The sequence below is a fragment of the Mastigoproctus giganteus genome, chromosome 14, assembly GCF_048544385.1.
Source record: "Mastigoproctus giganteus isolate SK-2022 chromosome 14, ASM4854438v1, whole genome shotgun sequence".
NCBI lineage: Eukaryota > Metazoa > Arthropoda > Arachnida > Uropygi > Thelyphonidae > Mastigoproctus > Mastigoproctus giganteus.
In genome coordinates, this window is record NC_143588.1 from 99531945 (window position 1) to 99556291 (window position 24347).

A 24347-nucleotide genomic window follows, 5' to 3' on the forward strand; every position below is an offset into this window, starting at 1 on the left:
CAGGTTCTTTGTTGAATTACAGAGGAAGCACATACAATATGTGCTAAAATATATCATATTAACTTATTTATTATAATGTTTAGTCAGCTTCAAAAAAACAGCATTTCTAAAGTGTCATTATAACATTAGTTTGTTACCTGCATTCAATATGACCCATTGACCCCTCTTATGACTACTTTAGAAGATCTTGGCAATGTTTACTGTCGGAAAGAAGATGGCACTAGCAGTCCAGTAACTGGTTGCATTATGGCTACTGAATCATTGACGAATGTTATGAAAGAAATAACTTTAAACATAATTATTAATATTTTGTTTTATCTATAATCCCTGTGAAAATATTATTTACAAGTATAAGGGACAACACCAGCAGACTCAGAAAATTTACTGGCCCAGAAATATATCAAAATCAACAAAATATAGAGGGAGTTACAAAACAAAAATTGTAAATGAAGTTAGGACACATGCACTCAAGGGAAGACAATTATGCAGCATAATATAACAAGAAAGTCCACTTCTGACAGTTCATGCTAACCAACTAGAAACTTCCATTAAGATTCCACAGTTTTACAGATCACCTGCAGATACACTGGAAGTTCAACACTGCAAGGACTTTTATCTTATGGAGCTCCTTGAGTCACTACTCCTTCCTCTCAGATTGACAAAGCTATTTCCTGAAAACATCTGAATACCACCAAACCTGCCTTTGAATTTACTTCAACTGCACTATTATGCATGTGGTTTTGCTGTGTCTGTTTTAGTGAATTGGCATGGTTTACTTAGTTTCTAGTTTATGCCTGGCCAATTTTACAGCCTTTAGCTGAAGAAATTTACCCCAAGGGCTCAACATCTGGTTAGTATGAGCTTGGCACACCCAGGGTCTTGAGTTGGATATCATCATTCTTCTTTTTCTTGGTGATTCCCTTCTACTTCTCTTTCTGGGTAATTCAGAATTTTTTTTTTTTTTTTTTTTTTGGCTGGCACAGCATAAGCCTCAGGCTTCTTTGTACCATATGGCTAATAATAATAAAAAGTTAAAGTTTTAATGAAAACATCTGAAGATGGCATTGACCTTTAAAAGGAATACTATGTATCATTTACCACATAACAGCTTGCCTTAAGATCACCACTACCACCTTATATAAGCCAGGAATACTACATTTAACACACACAATTATTTGATCTGTGTTCTACCATTCTCAATTTATATGAGATTTCTCTCTGCCCATATACAAAGGAAGCCTCACTGTGATTCTCAAAAGAAACACACACACACAAAACAATTATTTGCAGCATACTCCTCTGGAGTATCAATACTTAATATTCAATATAAAGACTCCCACTTGAATTGCAATTTGAGAAACTTATACTATACATTCCAAATGAAAAATCTTCAGCAGAAGCAACAACTTGTTTTTCATTATAAATCTTCCTTATATTTTTGGTAGTATCAAAATTCCACTGATTGTAGGATAATCCAGGATGCCATCTATATACTATACTGCCAAAAGTATCTGGACACCAGAAACCCCTGGGATTTGGGAAAAATGAATCATACCCATCATCTATATATCAAAAATAGGTATAAAAGCACATTTTCACTCTAGAAGCAGATCAACAAAATACAGAATGTGGGTTGAGGCACTGAACTAAGTGACCTTCAATGAGGGGGGGGGGGGGAGTCATAATAGAATGTAATATTAGCAATTAATCTGTTTGTGCATTGCAGCAAACTGAAACACCCTGAATTAGTGATAGCAAACCAGTGGCAAGCATAGGAAAATATACATGTAAGCTGCCATTAGATAAATACAATAGTTTATAATATAAAAAAGTATTTTTATTTGAAAACAATTGTTTTATGATCTTTCAGCCATATCTGGCAGTGACAAGTGTAACTGTGCATAAACACAGTTCTCATTAGAAATTTTAAAATACTGCTACCTTTTTATAATATCAATTAAAGACTATTTAATAATTTTAGTCACTTTTTTTCTCCAATGGTACACAAAAACTTTAGTGGTATCAAAGTTTTTACACAGATCCTTTAGTTCTCATCAAATACTCACAGAAGCTCAGGGAGGTTACAGGAACTGATGTTAAGTACAAGGCCAGTATATAGAGAGATGAATAGCATTGGATTTTATGGAAGAGCTGTTGCACACAATCTAACCATAACAGTGCACAATGCATAACACTGACATGCCTAGGGCATGACCCACATTGGAAAACTGTTACGGAGTGATGAATCATGGCACACTCTTTTTCTATCTGATGGCCAAGTTTGGGTCTGGTGGATGCCTGAAGAATCTTATTTACTAGAGAGTAATCCCAGCTATGAAGTTTTGTACAGGTACTGTCATTGAAGGTTATTTCTCATGGTTTGGGGCTTCTATCATTAGTTTTCCTGGAACAATGAAGGCCTTATGGTCAGTTTATTCAACTTGCACAATGAAAAGTGCAATTAGTGTGCTAACCAATCGTGACATTTTGGACAGTTCTGATCTTACATTGTGGCAGTAGTACAGGGAGTTGCCCTTTTTCATTTCATCAAGAAACATGCTGTATAACACTGCATAACAGCCTGCAATGAACTGGTTTGAAGATAGGGGCAAACAAAAACTTCCTATCCTGCTCAGAGCTTTAATCTTAATCCCACTAAACACCTTTGGGATGAACTCTTTAATGTCAGCTTCAGATCAGGCCAACATGCACACAACTGATAGCCAATTTAACTGCTGCAGTGAAACAGGAATGAAACTATATTCCTGTTTTCACTGCAGGACTATATCATTGTCAAAATCTCTCAATCTCTCTCTCAGAATTGCTATCTTGTTGTATTAGATAACACTGCACACTTTCCTTAACCCAAACCTCCACTCAACTCTGGCAGAGGCTACAAAAGATTTTTTTTCTCCCTATTTAGAAAATACAATTTATTTTAATAATTAAAAAGATTAGTAAAAAGGCTAGTAAAAATTCTCACAGAGTTCACTCCTATTAACCACTAGATTAGAATACTCAGCATTTTCAGAATAATGCCAGCCAGCATACGGATAAGACCAGAGACCTCAGGCAGTGAGTTTTGATATTGATTTAATGTTTGCCAGTGCTACAAGAGGATGCAGTATCAGTCTTTAACCAAGTGCTGAATTTTCAAATATTCACTCGATATTTTAAACTTATTTCAAAACAGGATATTTCTCAATCCACCTCTCCATGAGCTAATCCTATTTTATTATTCAAGATATAACCTAGTCCTAGAATCTGGTTCTTTCATTATTCAGTAGTATTAGTCTTCCTGATATGAAAAATTAAGATACTATTTGGCATAAAAAAAATCTAATACCTTCTCTAAAAGTTATTCCATTTGGAATCCCTTATCAACTGCACATATTCCCATCAAGGTTTCTGTAGACAGCCAGCCAATGCTCCAAATAACTGCACCAAATTATCATCTTAGTTTATTGAGCCTTCTTCTGCATGCATGATTTGTTTTACTGGAGAAAAATGTACTTAACTTCTTCACACACACAAAAAAAAAAAAAAAATCCACTTTTTGTTGTTATTTTATGCCAATTAACTGATGTGTTTCTCAACTTAATCTGAAATGGCAACTAGAATCACCATTTGACTATGAATTTTTAATTTTTTTTTCCATCAGAACTCGTTTTTTTTTTTTTTTTTTTTTTTTTTTTGCCTTCATGTGCATGAACAAAAAGTCATCCCATATTTCTAACATCAAACACTGCGTTTCATAAGGTGCACAATGTCTCAAACTGATCACCCACATAAGAAATGAATCAAACAATGATGAGGCACTTCTATATAGGCTCCTCCATAGCCAGGTGGGCAGGAGCAGCAGTGCGTAGCACACGCTTCTTAATTAGACCGGGGTCCAAGCCCGTGACCACAAAATACAGAGGATGCGGAAAGGTCAGGGAATGACCACCGCATATCCCGGAGCAATATGGCCTTAATTGCTAATGCTCCTAAAAACCAAATAACAAGTACTTCTATATTTACATTCAAAGCCTACATGTTATATGCTATGCTAATATATTTACTCCAAATCTGTGAACAGTAATCAAATAGTATTATGTAATAACAATCTTGGAATAAATATCAGTGATATACAGTATATGCAAACTGTTTCACACTTGTGTGGAGAGAGAATATTTGTGTTTGCATCTGCAGTCTCTCACTTATCCTACATAATTATTTCACCAAAGTCAGCTCTACTAGATTGTGTTTTAACTAAATAATTCTATATAATAAATTGCATCCATAATGCTAAGGATTATTTGTATAAAGCTCCCATATTAATTACGTATATATACAGGTGACTGTATTTTGCAGCTTAATGAACCACCTTCGTATTAAAATCAATACTGTGAATTTTTAGTTAAAAACATTTTATAAATACTTACCATTACCAGAATGGCTAAATTCCCTTGTTATGAGAGTAGGAGGTTCTAAAAGGAAATATAACAATACAAAAACAGATCTACTTTTCCAATAAAGTTAAACTGAAAGAATAGTTTTACATGGATTCAAACAACATACATACATATATAGCTGTATCCTTCTCTAGATGAGAAAGGCATAGGTCATATTTTTCTTGCAAACATCTACATGTATTCCCCAAATGTGCAATGTTCTTTATGTGATGCACAACTCCTTTGTTCACATTAGTTTCAGTTGCCAACACACTTCACTCAATTCACCATAGAATAAACTATCAAACCATTCAATTTTCAAGCATATTCTTTTATATCAGTTATACCATGCAATGAATAGTTAATGATATTTTTTTATTTTATATTATTTTCATAAATTGTAGCATCTCCAATACTAATTATAAGAATACTCCTACACTTAGGTGTCACATATAATTTCTAGAATACATGCAGCATGCTGGATATAAAGAAGTCGCCCCACCCCCTTTAACGTTAACTGCTTTTAAAGCCAGATAAATTTAATTTTCTGACTTTAAAACAGCCTCCCTCACATCAATAATAAAAAGAATACCTGTGTCAATTTAACAAGAATGCAGACATATAAGACTTGTTCAAGGGAAAGGTTTTTGGAATAAACATTTCAGGTAATAAACAGTGATGATCTTCTCACCTAATCATCCAAGTAAAAGCAACAACCTCTGAATACCTTCTACAGGAGTCTGAAAATGTGGTAGTCAGAGGATGACTGAGGTCAAGAATATAGACTGGATGTTGCTATATTATCCTCTTGTTCTGGAGGGTTTTCTTCTACATCAACTACTTTGATCATGCTATATACCTCTTCACAAGCTATATATTTTTTGTTTATATGGGGTTACACAATTTGTCATGGAGCCATACTGTGCCATGTATCCAGCCGCTCTGCCTTTATAGCCTGCTTCATTACTTTCCTGGGTGCTGAGCCATTGATTGTACCAACATGGGGGTAACCAGGTCACCAGTGGTAGTCCATGTTGATGAAAAAAAGAATGTTAACAACACTGTGCATTGAATAGGGATGACCCTTTCTTTCTTTTTTTTGGTGGAACAAAGTCAATCTTGCAGTACATAAACATCAGCAGGGCCACTGCCAACATTCATGTGGAGCATGCTGAAAATCTCCTGCATAATCACACAATTACTTGAATCACTAGCTCAGGAATTCTCAACAGGGCAAATATTTGTTTTTTTTTGGGGGGGGGGGGCAAAAAATAAAGAGTATTATAACGGTTTCTGGCCCTCAAGTTCAACTCTACCCGATGACATCTTATTTCTTAATATTTAATTTCTCTCATTGGGTTTATATTTCCCCTGAGACAACTGATTTTTAACATATAGGTATATTATATTAGGTGAGTGAGAGAAAAATTTTGATAAAAGGAAGGTAGTGGGCATGATTTAATTCAACCACCTTTGCTTTTCATAGGCATTAAATGCCCAAGTTCTTTCACAGGTAATGTCTCCGAAGTCCTTGCCATTCGCACCCTTCTGACAGCTGCGACCTTGGCGGCGGCATGGTGAGCGTGGAATGAATGGGATGAGGAAATGTTTCAGTCTATTGGTTCTATTTTCTAGGCGACAATTAATATTGATTTGTTTCCTTGTGGAAGTTTATTTTTGATCCACAGTGCTTTTGTGAATTACATGAGCTATGAAAGTTAAATAAAAATAGTTTATATTTTATTATTTAATTCTTTGTAGTTATTCAACCCCTCATCAATCATGGCAAGTGCCGGAAAGAAAGCATCGACAGTATCTGGATGAATATCTAGCTTATGGTTGTATTGAAAGACCATTCGACTCAAGACAGCCTATGTGTCATATGTGTAATAGTTCTTTTTCAAATGAGACTATGATCCCATCAAGACTTTTAGATCACTTAAAAAAAAAAAAGGAAACATTCTGATAAAGTTGGTAAACACATTGAATATTTTAAAATTTTAAAACAGAATTTTGAGCAACGTAACACTGTTACTTCCTTATTTAAGAAGAATACATGAACAAATGATGATAGAATGACTGCATCTTATAAAATTGCAGAAATCAAATCATTACAAAAACTGGTAGTGCTCATAGAGTTGTTGAGATTGTTATATGACCTGCGTTAGAGACTGTAATTTCGGCAATGATGCATCAAAATGCTTCCTGTATTTTAAAAGCAATGCCATTGAGCAACAATTCAATTCAAAAATGAATCAATGAGATGTCAGTTAACATTGAAGAACAGCTAAATGACAAACTAAAAACAAGAAAATTTTCTATTCAGATTGATGAATCCATAGTTACTGATAATAAGGTCCTTCTAATGGCATATGTCCGTCATTTTGATGTTGATTGTAAATTGCAAGAAGAGATGTTTGTAAAATCTATAGAAACTGACTCTACTGGAGCATCCATTTTTGCTGCTGTAAAAACATGGTTTGATGAAAAACAAGTATCATTGGAAAATTTGGTATCCTGTTCCACTGATGGTGCTACCTCCATGGTTGGAAGACAAAGGTTTTATAGCCCACCTAAAGAAAGTTTGTCCCAAAGTGAGAGTTCTCACAATAAGCTGCACTGTGCACAGACATCATCTGGTTGCAAAAAATATTAGTCCAGTTCTTTATCAATCTCTCAGTATAGTTATTAAAACCATCAATAAAATAAAATAAATATGATAACATAGCACATATAATCACCTTTTTAGAAAATTTTGTGTTAATAATGAAGAACGGCATGTGAGGCTTCTTTTACATACAGAAGTCAGATGGCTTTCTAAAGGAAACTGCCTAACAAGATCTGTAAAACTTTTTGATACAATAATTAGTTTTTTAGAAAGCAAACGAGACACAAATTTAGCAAAGGAGATCAGCAAATGCAAAAACAACTTATACTATATGGCTTGGATTTTTCGAAAACTTAATGAAATATCACTTCAATTTCAAGGGTTTGTTTGTTTGTTTGTTTGTTTTAGAGTTTTATGGCGCATTAGTATCTAAGGCTATAATGCACCAAGTCAAAAAGATGTAGAATATAAAACTATAAAATTAAAATTGTTTGTATATTATTGTAAAAGAATATACGATATAAAACGTTTATATAGCATAAAACGATAAAAATATTCTAGATAGAGTTATTTAGATAAATAAGTAGTAAAAATTTAAAAATAGCTGACATGTTGTCATTGTCCGATAAAACCTGTGAGTGTATAAGGTTCAGACAGATGGCTAAAACATAAACGGCGGTCATTATAAAAGGACGGACATTCAATTAAAATATGACGGACTGTTAAAATGGTGTCACAATCTACACATAGGACGATCGTCTGCCCTCAGCAGATACAACTTCAAGGAAAATTAATTACAAATAGAGTGCAAATGCGTATTACTTAACAAGTACAGGTCACTGTTGAAAAAAAGCATTGAATTAGGGTTGAATTTGAAAGTGTCTGTAATTCTGCCCAGACACGATAGGAGGGAGTATATGATGAGAGCCTTATCAATAAATTCGGCCCTGGAAAGATTGTGTAAGGCTCAAGGGGTAGAATTTTTTTCAGCCTGGTCTGTACTTGTTAACAGGAGAGAATACTTCTACAGGGATGGGATACACTTAAATTGAAAAGATGCAAGAATATTTGCTGATGCTATCAAGGCAATGTTAGGTGCGTTGGAAAACTGCTAGCTTGGGGGGGATACAAGGATTAATAGATTAACAGTAGCCACTGGCAGAGGTGAAAGTGATTCTTGCACTGCTTCTATTGGAATGAGCAGCAGCAGCCTGTTAAAAAAAAGTTGCAGGGTATTTCAGAGACTGCTGGAAGTCATTGCAGTACAAGTAAACACATGGGTTCTGTTAGGGTAGCTAAGAATAGGAACAGGTGTGCACATATACTTGCATGTACACCAATGCTAGGAGTTTGGTAAATAAATTTGATGAATCTGAGGTATTTCTGAAAACATCAAAGGCAGATATTGTTAAGATATCAGAGACGTGGTGTCACCCAGATATAAGGAATGCAGAAGTGGAATTTGGGGAGTACAATGTGAACAGAAAGGATAGACAGGATAGGAAGGGAGGAGGGGTTATGCTATTAGTTAAGAAACACAAAATTCAAGGAAGTGAAGCCAGTCGACATTGCTGGACAGTGCAGTGTTGAGTCAGTTTGGTGTGACAAGCATTGAGAGATAAAATTTAATAGGAGTGTGCTATAGGCCTAATGCCTCAGATGAGTATAATAAGAAACTGTACAGGGAAATAGAGTGGGCCAGTAAATCAGAGTCTTATAATGAGGGATTTTAATTTCCCAGATATTGACTGGAATATGTGGGTTGGTCACTCACACACTAGCAAGGCTTTTGTGGATTTATTGGATGATTGTTTTCTACAGCAGCATGTTTGGGAGGCAACTAGAGGGAGTAATACTCTTGATCTTATTATCAGTAGTCATTCTTCATGCATTAAGAATCTGCAGATAAAGGAACCACTAGGTGGCAGTGATCACAGTGTGCTGAAGTGGGATTTACTCAAAGAGGTAACTACCATCAGGAGTAAAGGGAAGGGTTTTTGCTTTTTTAAAGCAGACTACGGTGGTTTGAGACAGTATTTAAATTCTATACAGTGGGACCAACTGATGATGTTACCAACAGCAAATTCAAAATGGGAAACATTCAAAGAATTGGAAGCTACTAGACTTTACATTCCAACTAAGAAATATTGTTCAAGGTTTAGGCCTAAATGGATGTCAGATGAACTAATGAGACATACGGCAGAGAAGTTTTTTTTGATTTGATTTGAATTTTATTGGCGCATTAGCATCTAAGGCTATAATGCGCCAAGACCAGGTAATATATAAAAATTTCTCCTTTCAGTGACCTAAGTAGTTAGGCCACCATGTCCAGATATATAATATAAAGCTTATCAATAAAAGAAGTAACGATAAGGTATAAATTTTAAATGCGAGTAAAAACCTTTATTGATTTAAAAAAGCTAAAAACAGCAGACACATTGTCATTGTCGGATAAAATCTGACTGAGTGTATAAGGCTCAGTCAGATGATTAAAAGCGGTAAAACGGATATTGCTAAAATCTGGACAGTCAACTAAAATGTGTCTTATTGTTAAAATTGTGCCACAGGACTCACACATAGGAGGGTCATCAGCCCTCACGGCAGAGAAGAAAAATGCATGGGATACATATGAGAAATCCTTGGCAAAGGATGCAAAAAAAAAAAAAAAAAAAACAGAATAGAGTTCTTTACCTATGTAAACTCTAGAAGGAAAGGGATGAATCAGATTGGTCCACTGGATATTGATGGTTCAACAGTTGAGGATCCTGCTCAGGTGGCCGACAAACTGAGTATTTTGCATCTACATTCACACATGAGGAGTTATTTAGCGAAGGGAATGCCAGAGGTGTATTCAACTCTGGAAGTGAGCTAGATGATTTTGTAATAACTGAGAGGAAAGTGGAGGAGAAATTGTTGAGGATAAACATAAAAAAGGCACCCGGGGTAGATGGGATCTATCCAGTTATATTAAAGGAGGCAGCAAAGGAAGTAAGCAAACCTTTAGCCATAATTATGAGAGCTCCTTTGGACTCATGGGAGGTACCGGCTGGAGATGGATGTGCAAATGTGACCCCAATTCACAAGGGAGGATCAAAGGCTGACACAAGTAATTATAGACCTGTGAGTTTAACTTCTGTTCCACGAAAATTAATGGAGGCACTGGTTGAAGAAGCACTGCAGGATCATCTAGACAAGACTTCAGTTATAGCTTGGACACAGCATGGTTTTGTTAAGGGAAAGTCTTGCCTGACCACTTTGATTGGATACTATGATGCAGTCACAAAAGAACTGGATGCAGGGAATAACTCTGATATTATATATTTGGATCTTAGAAAGGCTTTTGATACTGTTGCACATGGAAGACTGCTGCACAAATTGGAGCACTGTGGCATTGGAGGGAAATTGCTGCTATGGATAAAGGGATGGTTGAGGGGGGGAGAAGACAGAATGGTAATCAATGGACACTGCTCATCATGGAATAATGTTATTAGTGGAGTCCCTCAGGGTTCAGTGTTGGGTCCATTATTGTTTTCTGTATTTATAAATGATATTGATGATGGTATATCAAGCTTAATGTCCAAGTTTGCAGAAGATACAAAGGTTGGCAAGGTTGTTAAGGACACTACTGACGCTATGCTGTTCAACAGGATCTGGAAAGGTTAAGCAGATGGGATGAGAGGTGGCAAATGAAGTTTAACATTGACAAATGTAAAGAACTACATATGGGAGACAGCAACCCCAGAGCAACGTATCAACTCTGTGGTACTACACTGACAGTGGTAGAGAATGAAAAGGACCTGGGGGTAATTGTGCAGGCAGATATGAAGTTCTCCGAGCAGTGCAGACAGGCTGCAAGAATAGCTCACGGTGTCTTGTCAATGATATACAGGAATTTTTCTAGCAGGGATTAGGAGGTGATTATTCGTTTGTATATGGCCATGGTCAGGCCACACCTTGAGTACTGTATACAGGTCTGGAGGCCTCATTTCAAGAAGGATGTAGAGTTACTGGAACAAGTACAGAGAAGGGCAACAAGATTAGTGAATGGAACAAAGGGTTGCTCTTACGAAGAAAGGCTTAAGTTTTGCAAATTAGTGTCTGGAGACTAGACACCGGCGAGGTGATCTGATAGAGGTGTATAAGGACTGACTGCTTACGAGAGTAACCTGTGCGGACGAAGCTCTTTGACGCTCTTGGAACAGAGAAGTTTTTCCTGATTTATTAGCTTAAATTGGCATATTAACTTATTTTCTAGAGTAGCTTTATATTCCTAGTTACGATACTTAAAGTTTAACTTAGACAGAGATTTTGTAGGTATTACTTAGTATCGGTAACGGTATCAAATCCAAGTGTTACAAATTGAACGAGAGGTTTTTTTCTTTTAATCAAATTTATTCGATTTATTAACCAATTGTTATATCAATTATCTTCTATAAGTAGATTATAGACCTGGTCAGGATCCTTAGTTTATTCTAAATTGAGCTAGCGAGATTTGGAAGCTAATCAATACTTACGAGTCCGTAGAAGTACCGTTCGTGAATTCCCGCCATTTTTACACGATAGCATAAGCTTAGTGTAGTATAGTGCATAATATAATATTGTCAATTAATTAGTAAATCTACTAATCTTTATAAACTTTATTGTCAATTAAATTGTACTTTTAACTCTATATATATAACAACTTAACCGTAACAAATAATTAATACATAACTATAGTGGTACACGTGATACGGAAGTTGTATAAAGGGAACTCGTAGAAAACACTCAATACCGAAAATAAATATAGCGTTATAACTGTTTTGGGATATAACTTAAGGATTTAATTTTGTTTTGAAATTTTATTGAATTAAATCGGAATCATGACTCAGACCAGAGCAGCAAAGCAAAAGGCTCAAGCTAATGGGAGTGCTGTGGCTCACAGGAGTACTGAGGGGGGCAGTTGCCCTCTGAATCACAGTCTTTTAAAATGCACTGTTTGCTTGATGTTTGTGGAGCAGTAGGGTACAGGACATGATAATGCCAAGGGGGATGTCTTTGTCACGATGTAAGGAGTGCAAGGAAATCAGGCGACAACTCAACGTTGTTATGGGCCTTTATGAGAGCTTGAAGGACAGGGTGGATGCCCTAGAAGGAAATAAATTGAGTGGCCCATCAAGCTCTCAGCTGCCCACATCAACGCCAGAGCTTGCACTTGGTCATCAGTCAACACAGAGGCAGCCCCCTAGGCAGAATGCGCTGGTCCCACAGGAACTAGTAGTTGTTGGTGACTCTATCGTCAGGGAAACGGGGAACATGCTTTGTAAAAAGGATAGGTGGAATAGGACCAGGGTATGTCTGCCAGGGGCAAAGGTTGATGACGCAGAGCGGATATCTTTTAAGGGCACAAAAGGTGATATAGTTGTACACATTGGCACTAATGATATTAAGAGTAGGAGACCAGCGGAATTACTTAGCAAGTACAAGTCACTGTTGAAAAAAAGCCGTGAATTAGGGTTGAATTTGAAAGTGTCTGCAATTCTGCCCAGACATGATAGGAGGGAGTATATGATGAGAGCCTTGTAGATCAATTCGGTCCTGGAGGGATTGTGCAAGGCTCAAGGGGTAGAATTTTTTTCAGCCTGGACTGTACTTGTTAACAGGAGAGACTGCTTCTACAGGGATGGGATACACTTAAATAGAAAGGGTGCAAGAATTTTTGCTGATGCTGTTGAGGCAGTGTTAGGTGGGTCGGAAAACTGCTAGTTGGGGGGGATACAAGGACTAATAGATTAACAGTAGCCACTGGCAGAGGTAGAAGTGATTCTTGCACTGCTTCTATTGAAATGAGCAGAAGCCTGAAAAACAAGATGCAGGATATTTCAGAGACTGCTGGGAGTCATTGCGGTACAAGTAAACACATGGGTTGTGTTAGGGTAGCTAAGAATAGAAACAGGTGCATGTATACCTGCGTGTACACCAATGCTAGGAGTTTGGTAAATAAATTTGATGAATTTGAGGTATTGCTCAAAACATCAAAGGCAGATATTGTTGGGATATCAGAGACGTGGTCTCACACAGATATAAGGAATGCGGAACTGGAATTTGGGGAATACAATGTGTATAGAAAGGATAGACAGGACAGGAGGGGAGGAAGGGTTATGCTATTAGTTAAGAAACACATAAAATCCAAGGAAGTGAAGCCAGTCGACATCGATGGACAGGGCAGTGTCGAGTCAGTTTGGTGTGACATAAGCATAGGGAAATCAAAATTGAGAGTAGGAGTGTGCTATAGGCCTAATGACTCTGATGAGTATAATAAGAAACTGTACAGGGAAATAGAGTGGGCCAGTAAATCAGAGAGCCTTATAATGGGGGATTTTAATTTCCCAGAGATATTGATTGGAATTTTTGGGTTGGTCACTCGTACACTAGCAAGGCTTTTGTGGATTTATTGGATGATTGTTTTCTACATCAGCATGTTCGTGAGGCAACAAGAGGGAGCAATACTCTTGATCTGATTATCAGTAGTGATTCTTCATGCATTAAGAACCTGCAGATAAATGAACCACTAGGTGGCAGTGATCACAGTGTGTTGAAGTGGGATTTACTCAAGGAGGTAACTACCATCAGAGGTAAAGGGAAGGGTTATTGTTTTCGTAAAGGCGACTATGATGGTCTGAGACAGTATTTAGATTCTATACAGTGGGACCAACTGATGATGTTACCAACAGCAAACTCAAAATGGGAAGCATTCAAGGAACTAATCTTGGAAGCTACCAGGCTTTACATACCAACTAAGAAATATTGTTCAAGGTTTAGGCCCAAATGGTTGTCAGATGAACTAATGAGACATGTGGCAGAGAAGAAAAATGCATGGGATACATACAAATTAATGGGTGACATGGAAGCCTATGATAGATATAAGTTGGTCTGTAACCAAGTCACAAAGGAGATTAGGCAGGCAAAGGGCGACTACGTAAAATCCTTGGCAAAGGATGCAAAGAAAAACAGAAAAGAGTTCTTTGCCTATTTAAACTCAAGAAGGAAAGGGATGAATCAGATTGGTCCACTGGATACTGATGGTTCAACAGTTGAGGATCCTGCTCAGGTGGCTAACAATCTAAACGAGTATTTTGCATCTACATTCACGCATGAGGAGTTATTCAGGAAGGAGAATGACTTAGGTAAAGTAAACATTGGCAGTGAGCTAGATGATTTTGTAATAACTGAGAGGAAAGTGGAGGAGAGATTGTTGAGGATAAACATAAAAAAGGCACCTGGGGTGGATGGGATCTATCCAGTTATATTAAAGGAGGCAGCAAAGGAGTAAGCAAACCCCTAGCCATAATTATGAGAGCTTCTTTGGACTCAGGGGAGGTACCCATAGACTGGAGAAGTGCAAATGTAACCCCAATTCACAAAGGAGGATCAAAGGCTGACACAAGTAATTATAGACCTGTTAGTTTAACTTCTGTTCCAGGAAAATTAATGGAGGCACTGGTTAAAGAAGCACTGCAGGATCATCTAGACAAGAGTTCAGTTATAGCTCAGACACAGCATGGTTTTGTTAAGGGCAGGTCTTGCCTGACCAATTTGATTGGATACTATGATGTAGTCACAAGAGAACTGGATGCAGGGAATAACTTTGATATTATATATTTGGATCTTAGAAAGGCTTTTGATACTGTTGCACATGGGAGACTGCTGCACAAATTGGAGCAGTGTGGCATTGGAGGCAAATTGCTGCTATGGATAAGGGGATGGTTGAGTGGCAGAAGACAGAGAGTGGTAATCAATGGACACTGCTCAACGTGGACTAATGTTATTAGTGGAGTTCCTCAGGGTTCAGTGTTGGGTCCATTGTTGTTTTTTGTGATTATGAATGATATTGATGATGGGATATCAAGTTTAATGTCCAAGTTTGCAGATGATACAAAGGTTGGCAGGGTTGTTAAGGACACTACTGACGCTATGCTGCTGCAACAGGATCTGGAAAGGTTGAACAGATGGGCTGAGAGGTGGCAAATGAAGTTTAACATTGACAAATGTAAAGTACTACATATGGGAAAAAGTAACCCTAGAGCAACGTATCAACTCTGCGGTACTACACTGACAGTGGTGGAGAATGAAAAGGACCTGGGGGTAATTGTGCAGGCAGATATGAAGTTCTCTGAGCAGTGCAGACGAGCTGCAAGAGTAGCTCATGGTGTCTTGTCAATGATATACAGGAATTTTTCTAGCAGGGATAAGGAGGTGGTTATCCCCTTGTACAAGGCAATGGTTAGGCCATATCTTGAGTACTGTTTACAGGTCTGGAGGCCTCATTTCAAGAAGGATGTAGAGCTGCTGGAACGGGTACAGAGAAGGGCAACAAGATTAGTGAATGGAACAAAGGGTTGCTCTTACGAAGAAAGGCTAAAGTTTTGCAAATTACAGAGTCTGGAGACTAGGCACCGGTGAGGTGATCTGATAGAGGTGTATAAGGCTTTGAATGGTTTGAGCATGCTCAATGCCAATGGGATTCTTCATCTTGCTCAGAATAATCACCTCAGAGGGCATAAATTCAAATTGAGGAAGGACAGATGTCGGATAGATGTGCGGAAATTTGCCTTTGGCCAGCGGGTGGTTGGTTGGTGGAACCGACTTCCATCACTTGTTGTTGAAGTTGATAGCCTAAACAAATTTAAGGCTCAACTGGACAGGTATTTCGAACGAATGGAGGGGTGAAATGGGAGTGGTGTGTTTTTTTTTTTTTTTTGGCTGATGCTGAATAAGCTTGCTTTCTTGCATCATATGCCTCTACTAATGCTAAGGCCTTGAATGGTTTGAGCATGCTCAATGCTGATGGGAATCTTCCTCTTTCTCAGAATGATCATCTGAGAGGGCATAAATTCAAATTTGCCTTTAGCCAGCAGGTAGTTGGTTGGTGGAACAGACTTCCATCCCTTGTTGTGGAAGTTGATAGCCTAAATAAATTTAAGGCTCAGCTGGACAGGTATTATTTTGAATGAACGGAAGGGTGAAATGGGAGCGGTTTTTTTTTGGCTGATGCTGCATAAACTTGCTTTCTACTAATGCCTCTACTAATGCTAATGCTAAAAGCCTTCATTGAAAAACTGGAAATATTTGAAAGCAGTTTCATGGTATGCAAGAATTAGCTACAATCAATGAATCTCTCACTGACAACGATCCTAGAATTATTCAGATCATTTGTGTTCTTTAAAAGGTGAAATGATGTATTTTCAGATTTATTTTCTTTTGAAGTGAAGCCATGGATGTTAGATCCAACTGGATGTGATTTTGGGTCTGCTAGTGAAAAAATTCAAGAACTCGTTGAATTAAAATGTAACAAAAAATGCAAATATAAATTCGGAAAATGTGGAATGACTGAGTTGTGGGGATCAAAAACAACCGAACTTCTTTATCCAACAATGTGGTCCGAAATGGCCAAAGTACTTCTTTGTTTTCCAACGTTGTATATGGTTGAAAGTGATTTTAGTTCAGTAAATAAAATATTAAAAGAAACAAACAGAATTGATATTTGTTCAAGAGGAGACATTAGAATTAAACTTACTAACATCATACCGAACACTGAACTTTTATCTAAGCATCAGGCTCAGGGATCCCATTGAATAAAAGGAGTAAGTATAAAGTATTTTCTTGTTTAAAATTTCATGGGGGAGTTGGCGATTAGGAAAAGAAAAAAAGGTCTAAAAAAGCCCTTTAGGGGGCAATAATTAAAAAAAGATTGAGAAACGCTGCTCTAGCTCATCCATGCAGCCAATAGGTGTTTCATTAGTGCCACTGTATGTTCAAATAAGACATGACAAGTCAAGTAGACTACTGTAACCATGCAGACTTCTTCCTTTGGAAGAATGTGATAAACTAAAAACAGTCCATCACATAGATTTAATATGATGATAAATTTTTTCCAGTTCCTCACCCTCTGCACTCAAAAACTGCATTATTGAACACTGGGCACATTTTAATGTGTCATATTGTTCATTGCATGCAAACTACAGCCAACATTCAGGTATCACGTTGAGTTATTGGTTTTACAGTATGCCAACTCCTCTCTGACAGTATAGTGGTTTCACTTGTTTGGAGAGGGCTGGGTTCAAGTCTCATCAATGACTGTAGGAATGTCTAAAGACCTCTTTAATCAAGGCTGAATTTAGCTGATCTCATTAGGAGTGGGTTCTCCCCTAAAATTATTCAGTGTTTTTCAGGCCACACAACATGTAACTTGAACTGTGAATACAAGCTTGTGCAGACATAATATACAATGGTGTAATATTGTTTAAGTCACTGATGCACACCTAAAACTTAACACCTTAAGCCATATTGTGCCAGGATATTATGTCTGTAGATGTGTATTCATGGACTAATCTGCACATTGTGCAAGTTGAAAAACTCAACTTATGGGTAAAAAAACCTACTCCCTGAGATTGGCTGACTACAGCCTAACTTGAAAAAACCTTTTAAGAATTTCTCCAGTTTCCAATTGGATCTGAATCCCACTGGTAGCCTTATGTTGAGGTATCTGACACTATACTTATACACTGCTTCTCACTGCCATTATCTGTTTTGTGCATGAACATAGTTACAAGGTTTTTGCAACACTATTCTCTTTATGACTTTCCAAAAATCGTTCCTTTTAACTAACAAATTGCTATGTAATTCACTATTCTCAACCACCTTGAAAAATAGTGGTTAATGTCCTATTCATAGTACCAGATGCCAAAGTCTTTCTGTGAAGCACACATTATTTTCAGAGGGCATGCTATCTTCTAAATTGCCATCATCTGAAATTCTGCACAGTAATCTGACATTGGGCTCAATCAGTGCCCAATCCAAAAGTCCTTCTATTTTATGTTGCATTCCACTAAAAATTTGCTAATCATATTGCTTATGCGGCTGTAACCTTATTTTTAGTTCAGTGTATATGCAAAACAAATGCACTTTTATTTCATTTTTTGTTGAAACATCTGACATAAGTAACATTAAATATGACTATTTCATGATATTATGGCTAAACTTGCTCATAAAACCAAAACTGTTTTATGGTTTCTTAATTAAATGATAAAAAAAAAAACAAAAAAAAGCATGCATTTCTTTTCATTTAAAAGGGTATTTTTAATTACTGTTTTACAGTTTCACTCCACTGTTTCACACTGCACACCATTTTCTTAATCTGTTCTTCCATACTTTTCTCATTTACAAGAAATATTAATATACAGGGTTACTATACATAAACTTAATTTTAAATTTATTGCAATAAAATTGGAAGGAAAGAAAAAAGTGAACATACTCAACAAATTAATATTTAACTCTTCTCAAAAATGAGTCCAAGTGATGGTGTGACAGAGGAAGAACAAGTGTATGTTCTTCCTCTATCACATCTTTTGATAAAGACATACTGTGCAAGTTATGAAACTGAATAGAAGTTTGTTGAGCAACCCACGAAGTCGACATTGGCTCTAGTTTTCCATAATGCAACTAGAGCCAATTTTTTTCAAGGAATATGAAAGTTTGTAAAAAGTGAAAAATTATGTACATAAATGCTTTTAAATATTAATTTTTTTCTATTTTGACTCTACAATCAAACATCAGTGTAGGATTACTGCCAACAATTTCATTCAAAATTTTTTTTTAAATCATAAAAAAATAAAAATTTGTCATTATCTATTTTTTTTTTTTTTCTTTGCAGTAATATCCTCTACATTTATATACAAAGGGTACTAGGAAAGTTTTGCAATACAGCTTTGTTTATTTAATTTTTTCAAAGTAATTTCCTCTACATTCAATACACCTCTCCATCCTCCGAAACCAATCTTTAAACCAGTTCTGCCAAGTTTCACTAGGGAGTAAAGCACACTCGTTGTCCCAAGCCCGTAGAAGGTCCTCATCACTGGAAAACCGCCTCCCTTTTAGCTTCATTTTCACATACGGGAACAGTGCAAAGTCGCAGGGAGCAAGGTGTGGACTGTAGGGAGGGTGCTCGAGAAGTTTCAGTCCTGTCGTGGTCAAATATTCAGTGCAGGCTTTGGTGCGGTGAGCTGCAGCATTATCGTGATGGAGGTACCAGGTGTCCATTCTTGACTTTGCCGCAGGTTCTTCATAGATCCAATGACTTTAGGCAGGCATTGTTCAGTATACCACTTAGCTGTGACTGTCTTCTGCGTGTCCAAAAACGACACGTTCCACAATTCCACTCAATTTGAAAAATACAGCTATCATTTTCTTCTTTACAGATCGGGATTTTCTGACAATTACGGGTGTGTTGTCATCATCAAAGACCCAAACTTTGTTTTGAGCCTTGGTCGGCAGATCGTAATAGTACAGCCAAGTCTCGTCACCTGTCACGATGTTGTTCACATACCGAGATTGTCCCTTATCAAACTTTTTTAACATCTCCCGGCACCAAGTCACACGTCGTGTCATCTGCTCTTCAGTCAGTTGATGCGGCACCCAGAGAGAACAAAGTTTCTTCACGTGCAAATGATCTTGCAGAATCGAACGAATTGCTGGTGCATTTAGGCCCAAAGTATCCTCTATCTGTTGGTAGGTCACTCGCCTGTTTTCGTCAAGCATTTTCCTCACAGCAGTAACGTTTTCCTCCGTAACTGACGTTCGTGGCCTTCCCGGCCTCTCAGAATCCTCCAGAGTGAAATTTCCCCTTTGGAATTCTCTATACCACCTGAATATCATTGTACGATGTGGACAATCATCATCTAGTGCAAGAGTCATTTCTTCTAAGCACTGGTCTATGGTTAAACCACGCACAAAATTATACCGCAAAACTGTCCTTATCTCATTTCGTGACCACGATGCCATCGCAAGCACTTTACACTCTCACTACTAATGAATAACTGAGCCCATCGACTTGGCGCGGCGGCTACTATGCAAGTATGAACATGTCTCAACATGCAGCAACAAGCAGCTTCCTGTGATTCATTGTTGCGTCATATTGCAAAACTTTCCTAGTACCCTTTGTATGTATCATCAGATTCCATTTCCCCAACTTCTGGATTAAAATTCCAGAAAATTTCTTCAATTATGGCTCATGTAAGTCTATACTGTTTTGCTGCTTGTTAATGGGCCACACCCTCCATGCTGATTTTTGAAACTACTGTAAATATAAAAATGGCTACTATTACTCGTTCACAGATATAATTTGTTGTTATTATATTGACACAACCTTGAAAACATATATGGGCATGCTTGTGAAAGGGTTAAACAGCAAACTCAAGAAGCAACAAAACATTTGTTTTTATTTTGTTAAGCATTATGATGATATGGTATGTGTATATTTGATGTAATAAACTAACGTTGTTAATATGATTTACAGTAACCCTGTATATTTTATCTGTACAAGTAATACAATCTCGCATTTGATAGCACACATTCTACATGTATTCATTACTCTGCACATAGAGCTAAAAAAACTATCACCTACCTGCAGTGCAGCAACTAATGCAGTATTGATCCTATCACTTTGTTGACTTTAATTTAATTTTGCTGCTTACACTGGTTAACAAACATGTAACATTCACATGCAGAATTTTCCATTCTCATCTTACCTGTCTTATTGTGATCCCAAAGTTGTGGAAGAAACAGGCAACAGATGATGCAAGAGCATTAACACCAGACATACATCAAGAAAATACACATTAAATGTTAATTTAATCACCTGTGGGTATATGCATATGAATGTCCTTAGCATAAAAGAAAATAATATTTAGTATAAATAAGGTCATCATCAATGATAACTTTAAAATTGAAGACTTTTTTATACGTTAAATCTATTTAAAATAGTTCCTATGAAAGTTGCAATATAATGCCTACAAATATACATGAATATTAGTCACAAATTCATATCGAACAAAAGAGGGTTACTATGCTAATTACATGATGACACTGAAAAGAGGTCATGTTGCTACAGAATAGGCATTTCCCTGAAACAGCATCTGCTAATAATGAAAAAAACTTACAAAAAAAAAAAAAAAAAAAAAAAAAAAAGAAAGAAAATACCAATATGAAAATATTTGACTGTTAATATTTGAAAATATTAACAGTTACAAATTAAAGAATGGCCTAAGAATACACACAATTTACAAACAATAAATATAACACACTACAGATGATAGTGAAAGCACCTAAATGTAATATTAATAACGTTATTAGCTTGCTGCTTAGGTTACTAATAAGGGATAAAACATGCAAGATAAATATCATTTGGAAAGATGAATATAAGGATACAGAAAACGAGGGAATTTGACAGGCTATAGTTCATAAAAGGAAAAATTATTAAAATGATAATGTTGCTGTCTGAGATACTGTTTAAACAACCAGTTTCAGAGTGAGAGATTAAAAATGTTGAGTTTAACAAATATTACATTGTAATGAGGTAATACAAGAACTACTTGTTTTTCCTATTCAATGCAAGAGCAAAACACATTTTTATGTGAGAAAACTAAACTTGTTCGACAGTATGTGAGCCTACTTATGTGCCGTTAAGCAATAAGCAGATCATTGATTACTTTGGCAGAAACTACAAACGACAGGTTATATTCAGAGTACAATGCATAAAATAAGCAATGGGTGGGGTAGAATGACTGATTATATTAATGAAATTTCATGAGAAAGAGATATCTGCACTTTTCAGTCAGCTGAAGGGAAAGTTTTTGTTTGTGATTGTCAGATAGTGTCAAATACAAGTGTAAAGACTGTCAGTAAACCCAGCTGTAAACTTGGTGCAAATGGAGATAGTGCTGACTTCTAACCTTTTTCGGCATAAGCATGCCACCAATGTTTCTTCCCCTTTATCAAAAAATTAAGCTTTCCCTTTTGCTCTTTGCATTCCTTTTCTCCTAAACAGCTGCTAACTCTATACAAATCAGAAATCCACCCTACCTTGGGATACTCTCACACCATATTTGCTGTAGTGCTCCTAAAACCTATGACCCCTCATAAATCTGCTTTATTGCACATTGTTCCCACTGTATGTATTTTCTACAGACGTATATATCTGAAGAAAATATAATTCCGCCTTTATTCCAAACCAGTATGACCACATGCATCAGGGTTGTTCCTTTTTATATAGGTCTTTGAAATTTAAATCAACAGAAATTCAAGTCCGATGTCAACAAGTATCTTCTTCCAGTGAGAAATGGGCTTTGGCATAAAGCCACCCTATAACGCAGTAACCTGACAAGATTATCATTAATCTGTTCAAGTACACACACACACACTTTTACATGTGTGGGTCCCGAGAAGTATGCATGTGAATATACATTTTTCAAGGTAAATTCAAAGAACCTTAAGTACATGCTGCCATGCACTTACGGTTCTTACCTGTATTTCTAAGTAATTGTAGACACAGTTTTATAATGCATGGCAGCACAAAAACTGATGTTGATATCACACAAGGAGATTGACACTTGTCAGCCACTTTTGTCCAATTTTGCTTACAAACACTGAAATTCTCTAGAATTCATATCCAGAAGTTAATGAAACTGAATCAATGATACATAAATGGAAGCAGAAGATACTATTATATCAAAATAAAAATAACAGTGAGATTTTACATTTTCTTTTCTGATTTTTTAAAAAAATACTTGTGGTTTATGATATTTTTGCGATTTTTTTAAAAATTATGATTTGATTTTTATCTCTCTAATACTAGATGACCAAGCCAAATTAAAAACAAATTAATATTTAAAAACAATTATGTAAAAAAAAAAAATAAAGTACATATAAATTGACTTATGAAAAGGTCAAGTGGCAAAAAAATGAACAAAATGATGGATGCAGAGAGGATAATTACTAATAAAGTTAATGTAACTTATAATTTTTTAAATTAAGTGAAGAAGTTCTTGTTTAAATAACTAGAAGAATTTCATAATTTTAGGGATGACGTTTGTGAGCAATTATTTACTTATTTTTCACACTGTAGAAAACTCCAAGGTTTTAATAAGTATGGATATATGAAATAGGAATAAAATGACCAGATTCTGACAGCCACAACCAGGATATGAGTTTTAAAAAAAATTTAAATCCAGGACTATTAAAAAAAAAAAAAAAAAGAAAAGAAAAAGAAAAAAAAAAATGAAACAAATATTTATATAGCACATATTACCACATACAGGTAATATGTACTACAAAAATGAAACAGAAATATTTATAGAAGAGAAAATATGGTTTAATATATTGTAAAATAATTATATTAACATATTTGAGAAAGAATTATACAGTATTGCAATAAAATAAATCAAGTCTTTATCCAATTATTTTATTGAACTCCTTTCCGCCCTAATCATATTTTGATCATTTATACATTATTGTTAAACCTACATAACACAATGGCATTAAAAGTTTTTACATCTGAAAAGTTTCATCCATCTGATCAACAAACAAACAGGATGAGGTAACATTCTAAACACATACTTTAATTAATGTGGTGTGTTAAAACCATATTCCAGGAAAATAAATTTTCCATGGAAATAATAGTTTTTAGTGTGATTCGATAGTAGATTACTTACAAAATCTTTTAAATTAATTATAAATCTTTCTCAAATATAATTTGTGAACTCAATACTAGTGTGGCAGAGCTGAGGTGGAGCCAACTGTAATATAATAATCCTCTCAAGTCTATGGACTAATAAGAGGAAGGGAATGTCAGTTATTGCTGAACGTCCATTAAATTGAAAGTTATTTTTCGAGACCATTTGTATCTCCATGTAATTAAAAATTTAAACAAGGTGCTCTGTATTAGAAATGAAGTTAAACAATAAAAAACATGCTTTACTTAGACTGACTTTACTGGTTGATAGTCCATTGTCAGTAGAAGATAATTTACCATGATTGTATTCTAGTGGCAGTCAAAAATTTTTTTTGTCAATTAAATCTGAAGTCTGTTAAATCAAGGATGTACTGTAATTCGCAAGGATTTGTGAATTTTGAAAATATTCTTACATTTCTATTATGCACTGGAATGACAAACAAAAAGACAGATAATTTTTCAGTTTCCAAGGTCTGTTCTTGAAATACAAATTTCTGAAAAAACAATGACCACCAACCATAAAATCTCTTAAGCCAATCATCATTTGTCGCTTCTAAAATGAAAATTCTGAGCTAAGGAAATTGCCTAAATAGTAATTTTTGTCAATTTGATATTCTATATCAGCAATATTTTTACACATATATTACATATATTTGGTACTTCCTCCCAAAAAGCATCCATTTCATAAATTTTAACTTACTGAGGATTCAAGCCCATTTTTCTAGGAATTTACAAGTCATTTTATACATATCAAATATTT

The 24347-nt window shown here is 36.0% G+C and overlaps 1 protein-coding gene across 4 annotated transcripts in view; it reads right to left on the minus strand.

Annotated features, from left to right (window-relative positions):
- The window catches only part of Abi (tyrosine kinase Abl), a 95017-nt gene that overhangs the window by 13165 nt on the left and 57505 nt on the right, over nucleotides 1–24347 (minus strand). The window contains exons 5-6 of one of the 4 annotated variants that reach the window (XR_016547924.1): nucleotides 4428–4472; nucleotides 138–250 (exon numbers count right to left, since the gene is read on the minus strand). The exons of 1 other annotated variant lie outside the window; for it this stretch is intronic. Coding sequence is in view for 1 of the 3 variants with exons in the window: in XM_090389253.1 (XP_090245379.1) it covers nucleotides 4428–4472 (45 nt within the window). In the remaining 2 variants the exon portion in view is untranslated. Of the gene's footprint in view, nucleotides 1–137; nucleotides 254–4427; nucleotides 4473–24347 lie in introns of all 4 variants that reach the window. 2 more of the 4 variants (XR_016547923.1, XM_090389253.1) reach the window with 2 other exon arrangements.